The 8,154-nt window shown below is 35.6% G+C and overlaps 1 protein-coding gene across 2 annotated transcripts in view; it reads left to right on the top strand.

Annotated features, from left to right (window-relative positions):
• The first annotated feature begins 146 nt into the window (after positions 1-146).
• si:ch211-151h10.2 (uncharacterized protein LOC567699 homolog) overlaps positions 147-8,154 on the top strand; it is a 41,626-nt gene continuing 33,618 nt past the window's right edge. For both annotated transcript variants that reach the window (XM_058387515.1, XM_058387516.1), the window contains exons 1-5: positions 147-915; positions 1,450-1,639; positions 1,721-1,782; positions 6,624-6,753; positions 7,940-8,085. In XM_058387515.1, the coding sequence (XP_058243498.1) occupies positions 737-915; positions 1,450-1,639; positions 1,721-1,782; positions 6,624-6,753; positions 7,940-8,085 (707 nt within the window). In that variant the 5' untranslated portion in view covers positions 147-736. The remainder of the gene's footprint in view (positions 916-1,449; positions 1,640-1,720; positions 1,783-6,623; positions 6,754-7,939; positions 8,086-8,154) is intronic.

Genomic DNA, 8,154 nt, shown 5'->3' with positions numbered 1-8,154 from the left:
TATTTTTTCTTTTTTTCTGTTTAAAAACACCTGTATATCCCAAACTTTGTTGTGAATGTTCTGGGATGCCAAGATTCATTGACTCTTGTGAGCACTGCAGTGGAACTGAGCATTAGTAAATGTTTTTTTGTTTGTTTTGTTTTGTTTTGGAGGGCGGGGCAGGGGGAGTGTATTTTTCTGTTGATAGAAACGTGTAGTTCAGTAAAACTCTTCTGTGTCTTTGTTGTGGAAAATGGAAGGAGGTTTCAAACGGTATTATCTATGATAGTACTATTATTTTGAATAATAAACGGATGAGTTTGTGTGGGATACAAACATACAGTCACTGCATGTGCAGTTTTAATACACGTAAATGGTTTGTCATATACAGAGCACATTTACACATGTTGAAAGCAAAGGGCAATCAATAAAATCAATTCAGAACTGCCAGTATGAGCGCCTGTCATGTTATGCAGATTTGACTTAATATAATGAAACTGTAATGTGTGGAATGTTATGAAAGCTATTTAGTATTTAATCCTCAATTGATGCTAGAGTTGAGAGGGGTTAAAGTTAATTTCACTGTGTTAATTACATGCGTGTTCATTTTATAAAGTGTTATGTACATAAATGCTCTGTGTCACACCACATTCCACACATTCTTCTGCCAACTGAACAAAGCTTAAAAACAAAAGCAACTAGGAGACACAGCTGCTAAGCTGGTGTTACTGGATAAACAAGTCCTCTGCGTAAACCGATGGAGAACAGTCATAACACTGTGCCATTCAGAGCTTTTACACCAATGCCTCAGCTGACGACGGTGGATGTGAGGGGCCTGAATGGGTACAGAAAGGGGGGATATGAGAGTGAGATGGAGGATGCTGTGAATGAGGAGCAGAAAGAGTGCTGGAAGAAGTATGTAAAGCAGTGGAGCAGGTATGTGCTTGTGGAATTGATTGTGTGTAATAGTTTATGTAATAATCACTATGGACAATCCTGTGTATATACGTTCACATTTGTGACTACTGAAAGTAGAACTTCTGTCATCTTTATGATTTAAAGTAGGACAGTACTTCTTTCAATCATTTTCAGTAAGTTCTTTATCCTGATCAAATTGGAGACCATCGTGGAAACGGTGGGCATTAAGCCGGAATACAAATTGGATCGGATTCCAGTTCATCATAGTCATACATACATACATACTTAATTGAAACTAAGTTTCAATTAAGTATGTATGTAAAGTTTCAAGTAATAGTTGCTAATTCAGCTACTGGCATGTTTGTGGAGGTAGGAGGAAACCCATACAAGCACAATGAAGAACAATGAAATTCTTTCAACTCGAGATAGATCTGAAGACCGTGGAGCTGGGAGTTGTTTACCATTTATGCCACAACACTGTCTCTGAGCAGAACAGTTGATCTACTTATAAGAAGAGTACAGAGTTTAACATCAATTTTATTTTCCCAACAGTCTACAGTGGGGGCACTCTCTCCGATGTCTGACTCCAGTAGCAGCATTGTGGTTGGTGATTCAGGAAGAGACACAGTTTGTGGAGTTTGGAGGCTGGTTGCTGCTGGCTGGGATGCTGTTTATAGGACTTATCTTCTACTTTGTTTCTCTACTGAAGTACCTCTATCAATACAGAAGGCAATATAAACAGGTAAGTTAATGTGTATATACAGTACAGACACAAATCCTGTCTCAAGATGAAAACGTATAGTACTACGTTTTCTTTTAACAGAAGAATGTCTCAGAGAAGAATGAGATTGTTGGGAAAAGCATTGGTCATCTTCATCAGGTGAGGTAAGAAAAATACAGTACAAGAACACCTGATGTGTAATTATTACTACTCTAATTAACTAACTAACCACTCCTATATGTGTACCAACCAAACCCTTCATATGATCACTATACTTCTGAGAATTACAAGCTTTCCTGAACTGAAACTGGTATTTCATCTCTTTTCAGCAGAGTTTATTGTTACAATATGACTAACAGGCTTCTTAGTAAACTGCTGTTCATCCAGCAGTTGTTTAATATTAATATCTCAGAATACCTCTGTCTATATTTTCTCATTTGGAATCATTGAAACCTGACTAAATATTATCTGAACTTACTGGCATTTAAGCAGTGCACTCAAAGTTTGTGAACCTTTTACTGTATTCTGTTGCTTTATGAATTTGACCTGAAATGTGAGTTCAGAACTTTGTCGAAATCCTGAAACTAGATAAAGAGACTTTGCTGGTACAATCTAGATTTCATAGATCTATCATTAATGGTAAGACAAAGCAGCCCCAAACCGTGATACTGCCACCACCATGCTTCATATTTGGGATGAGGTTCTTATTGGAATGTGGAGTTTGGGTTTTACAAAAAATTAACACTTAAGAATCTTAAAGTTCTATTTTGGCTTTATCCATCTACAGATCATTCTTCTAACAGGCTTCTGGCTTATCCATGTTATCTTGAGCAAACACCAGAGACTAAGCAGTGTTCTTTTTCGAGAGTACAACTTCCTCATTGCTATTCTGCCATGCACAGTAATCAGTGTTTGCCTGATAGGGGACTGATGAACACTGATGGACTTCCTGTATAGTTATGTGCCACACACTTAGAGTGATTTTTGATAAATGACCACTCATTGAAAGTGTAACTCTGTTGCTGAATTTCCTCCATTTTTCTCTCACTTTTTATCATAATCACTATCTATTGCCAATGGCACGTTAATACAAGTGAAAAGTGTTTTAATAATAAATAAAGTATACTGCCCCACTGAGCAAATACTTCCACAAGACCTATTTTGAATATATTGGTCGCATGTTAAAAAGATGCTCCTTGAGGAGCCAAAATAAAAATCTTTTTGACTTGATTTCCATTCGACCTCTGCACAAGTTCAAAAAATTACTTCAAATGTGGTAATTGTGGACATTTTTTCAACATCTTATACTGTCGACTACAGAATCATTTTATGCGTAATTTATAAATTTATAAATGCTTCTGGACCAAAGAAACAGTCTCATGCTGCATTCAATGAAAACTCAGTGTGTGTGTGTACAAAAATCGTGAAAACTCATGCTTCAGTGCTTAACAATAATAAAAAATAGCAAACAACAATCCCTCGCTTTCTCACTGCTGCATTCTTAATATGCTCTGATGCATGTTTGATTTGCTTGATTGTCCCTTTTCCCCATTTCATTACTGCAGTTGCAAGAGTGGAAAAAGACAGAAAATCATAAATGTGCAATGGCAAACTGTAGACATACATTAAGTCGACATATTTCTAGGAACAAATATCACAGTTTAAACCTTGTACATGCCGTACATACAGACACTTCCAGCTGTACTCTGTGACATGCTGCTCAGACTTTGCTATCCGCCTGAGTAGTGTCTACTTTAACTAGCATTGTGATCAACAAAGTATTAATTAAAACATCTTTCTTAGCTTTGTCCCAGCATGAATGTTTCCATCAGTTATGTCAGCGAAAAACAGAGTTCTGCTTTGTTGCCTAATTTCCCATGTTATTCAAATATTTTAAAACTTTTTCTGCATTCGTATGTGCAGAGTGTACACGCAGCTCTATTGACAATGTGATGAACAAGTGTACAGACCTGTACCTGATTACAAATTTAATTGATCTGGCTTATGTCAAAAGACTGTCTTTCACTGTGTGAGAAAGCAGACTTGGCTAGCAAGTTTTTACATAGCTTTAGGCAAACTGTATCCGCACATTTAGCACAACTGACTCCTTACTCAAGCAGATAGCCAAGGCATGTATAATAAGAACGTCTATATTTTGTAAAATATATTTGTTTTCTCATAGTATAAATGACAAAGTACTGGCAAAAAAAAAACATTTTTTTTTCTCAAATCCCCCCTAGGTTTTTCCCACACATTAAAAAAAATTCCAGAATTTTTCTATTTAAGTTAAAACCTATAACCTGTAGTGCATTCTCCACTTATGTTAGACTAAAGTTACAGATTTTGGGAGCAACTATAACTTAAAAAAAGTGTAAAATGAAGATAGATTCATTTTCTTCAGGAAGAAAAGAAATATAATGTATATATTAACATCGAAACAACTAAATATGATACTGTGAAATAACTAGGGGTGTAAACCTCAGGCTTATGATACAATAGGTTCCTAAGATTCTTAGGGAAATTAATCATTATTTGACTCATTATTGTGTTTATTATTAGGAGGAAACACGTGATGATGCCAATGGGGCTTTATGTACATGAAACTCATATACAGCCCCTGCCAAAAGGGGAGGCTCACTCAGCTTTTTTATTTTATTATAACAACTTTATAACAATTTTATAATAACAAATAAGATAACAAATCACAGATATGACACAAAAATCTTTTGTTCAATAGCTTAACATTTTATTTTTGTGAAACATACATCAAAAAATTCACTGACATTTATATTTTTATTGATGGCATGTCTTTTCCAAATCAAGTAGAGGAAAAAAGTATGGAAACACTCAATGTTGAGGGGGAAAAAAAACCTTTTGGAATCACTTATTCATTTCCTTTTTTAAAACAAATACAGGGACAAGTCTAAAAATGTTAATTAGTCAGCAATGCTTTCACACTCCCAACGAAAGAGCTGTCAGTTGAAACAATGTCAAGGATTATAAAGGAATTTCAATTTCAAGGAATTTTGTGACCAAAGAAGTTGGTTGCTTCAGGCAGCTGTGGCTAAATTTGGTGAAAGTATAAACTTAATAAGAAGGTTATAAAAGGAAACATACCGGCAGACTAAGGAAGACATCAAAGCATCAGGATAGAAAACTCAAAGCAATATGACATGAAAATAGAAAATGCACAACAAAACAATCGAAAAACAAATAGCTGGAAACAGGAATCAATGTTTGTGACAGAACCGTAAGAAACCGGCTAAATGAAATAGAGTTTACATTTAGACAAGCCAAACGAAAACCAGCACAAATACCAAAGCAGAAGAAAAGGTTACAGTGTGCTAAAGAGAAGCAATCTTGGGGTGTGGATGATTGGATGAAAGTGATATTCAGTGATGACTTACGAATCTGCATTAGCCAAGGAGATGATGCTGGAACCTTTGTCTGGTGCTGTTCTAAAGAAACATATGAAGATGACTGCCTGAAGAAAACAAATTTTCCAGCTCATTTATGATATGGAGTTGCATGTCAGGTAAAGAATCATGGGAGATGGCAACCATTACCTCTGCAGTCAATGCACAGGTATACATTGAAATCCTGGACTCTTTTCTCATTCCATCAATAGAAAATAGGTTGGTGATGATTTTCCAGGATGATAGTGCATCTTGCCACAGAGCAAAGAGTGTTAAAGCTTTTCTTCAGGAATGGCATATCAACTCAGTGACATGGCCAGCAAACAGTCTGAATCTTAAACCAATTTAAAATTTATGGTGGAAATTAAAAACATTGGTCCGTGATAAGGCTCCATCCTGCAAAGCTGATCTGTCAGCTGCTATTGAAAGTTGGAACCAGATTAATGGGGGCTATTGTTTTTCATTAGTGAAGTCTATGCCTCAAAGAATTCAGGCTGTCAAAGCCAGAGGAGGAGCAACAACATACTAATTGTGTTTTTTTTGTTGATGATTCCATATGTTTTTCCTCAACATTAACTGATTCCATATTTTTTTCTCTACTTGATTTGGAAAAAGATATGCCAGTAATATTAAAGAAAATGTCAGTGATTTTTTTTTTTTTTTTTTATGTATGTTTTACAAAGCAAGAATGTTAAGCAATTGAACAAAACCTTTTTCATATGTCATATCTGTGATTTGTTTGTTTGCTGTATGGTATGTATATTAAATACATACTCATGAGTTTCATGTCCATAATATCCTATATAAGTATGTGTCTGTGTTTGTGTGTCTGTGTGTGTATTTACTATACCTTTACAACATTCAGCATTTAACTACAGTAACACCCTTATCCTTTAGAACTTACCTACAGTATTATTAATGGAAGGCCCATGCTGGAACCCTATTGTTTTTGTTAGAAATTTGCTTATTAGGTTTCCAAACACATAATACTGGAACCTTTTTTGTTTTTGTTCAGTTTTGCTTTTTCTTCTTCTTCACTGAAATGAATTTTGTAGCCCATACCTTTACCTTTAGTCATATAAAATTGAAACTTGGTCACCAGGGAGTACTTCATGCTCCCACAGTGAGATGGGCTCGATCAGTCTAATGGTGGTGCAAGAGTGCAAGCATTTATATATATGATCTTAAGATGCATGAGCCCTAACAAACAAAATTCATTTTTTCCTCTGATTCATTGGGTTTGGGTTCTTAAACAAAAAAGCTTCCAGAAGCATTAATCTCTGTCCACTTAGGATTTTTGCATAATATACTAATATTATTAAATTTGCATAATATACAAAACCTTTTACAAAAAAACTTTCTAAAGTAATCCTAGGATTTTAGCCCATAAATTTGGTGTCAGCCTAGTTAGCAGGTGTGTAAACACTCAACAATTATCAAGAACATATTGACATTTATAATTTGTATACTGGTCACACATTAGTCAAATCTACCAAGGCCATAGAATTTAATCAAACAGCTGTAACGCTTGATTCTTTGAATAGTTGCTGTATTATAGTTTTTTTGTTCTTTGTTTACATTCTCATCAGTCAACAAGATGCAGGTCATCTATTATCCATGGTAAGAGCTCTACTGGATGGCTTGGTGGTCTCGCTTCTCCAGGAACCCATGTCAGATCCAAGAGTTTCCCAGATACAAGGCCTCATTAGCAAGCTGGAGGTCAGTGGAGTACCTGGCTGTTATGTTTCCTGGTTGTATCTAAAATATAATTTTTATAATTTGCTCTGTGTCAGTTAATGGGATGGAGTCATGCTGTTGCTGTCATATCAACCAGTAGCAAGATTTTGGGTGGCAAGATTACAATAATAATGGCATAGCCCAAAAGAAATCAAGGTTGAGAAGCTAACATACCTAGTGAGTAGTAAAGATAAGAAGCTACAATCTAATGATTTTTTTTAGATTAACCCTGTAATAGTCCAGGAGCATGTTTTGAGCATTTTTAGATATTTTTAGAACTATTTTCAACTGTGACCAAGCAATATCATTAGGCAGGATTAACAGTTAAAACAGGGTTTTGCAGAAGAAAAAAAAACAATACATCATTTGGCCAAACATTTGTGAACATTTGTCCATAACAGTCATATGTGCATTGTGAACATTCCTCTTAAGATTCAGTCCAGATCTGCTGTTATAATAGCCTCCACTCTTCTGGAAAGGCTTTCTGCTAGATTTTCTAATGAGGATGTGGGGTTTTGCACATTCAGCCATAAGAGCATTAGTGCGGTCAGGCGACTGATGTCACGCAACGATACCTGGACTGCAGTCTGCATTGCAGTTCATCCCAATGTTGTTCAGTAGGGTATGAGGTCAGGGCTCTGTGCAGGCCGCTTCCAATTCAACCTTGGAAAAACATGTTTTAATAAACCTTGCATTGTGTGCATGGGCATTGTCATTCTGTAACGGGTTTGGACTATGCCTCTGAGTTCCTCTGAAGGAAAATTGCAAGGCTACACCATACAAATCCATCTTATACAAAAACATCCATACAGCTTACAAATACATCCTATACAAATACATCCAACTTTCTGGCAACATTTTGGAGAAGAACCACAATTTATAATCCTTAAGTAACAAACATACACAATATATTAAATATAATTGAATTAATATATTTTATAATGTTGATCATGATAAAATCTTTCAACAGTTTTACATCCATGTAGTTAAGGGTTAACATAACCAGGTACTCAAACATACCTATCAAAACAGATAACTCATTCCTCTAGAACATCCAGTCATCGCCACATCTGACTGTGAACCAAAATCTAATCTGTATGTTAGAAGTGCTTTTTTCAGGTATTGTCTAATTAGCACTTTTGAATCTGTATGCCTCTTTTTTTATTAGGCAATATCTAAATTAATAACAGTGGCAACAAACAATAGTGTCCCTATGGAAGAGCAAATGTTGCAGACCAACGATAAGGAGGACAAAATGATCAAGACAAAAGTAGAAGACAGAGTGGAACATATTTGCACTTATCTGCAAGAGAGGTAACGCTGATGCCACCAAAATACTTTTGCATTCATTTTTTTCTTATTAGCCTGTTGATGCTAACAATA

This window comes from Hemibagrus wyckioides, linkage group LG04 (genome assembly GCF_019097595.1).
Source record: "Hemibagrus wyckioides isolate EC202008001 linkage group LG04, SWU_Hwy_1.0, whole genome shotgun sequence".
Classification (NCBI taxonomy): Eukaryota; Metazoa; Chordata; class Actinopteri; order Siluriformes; family Bagridae; genus Hemibagrus; species Hemibagrus wyckioides.
The sequence above is the reverse complement of the archived record's forward strand: the minus strand, read 5'-3'. Positions and strand labels throughout refer to the sequence as shown.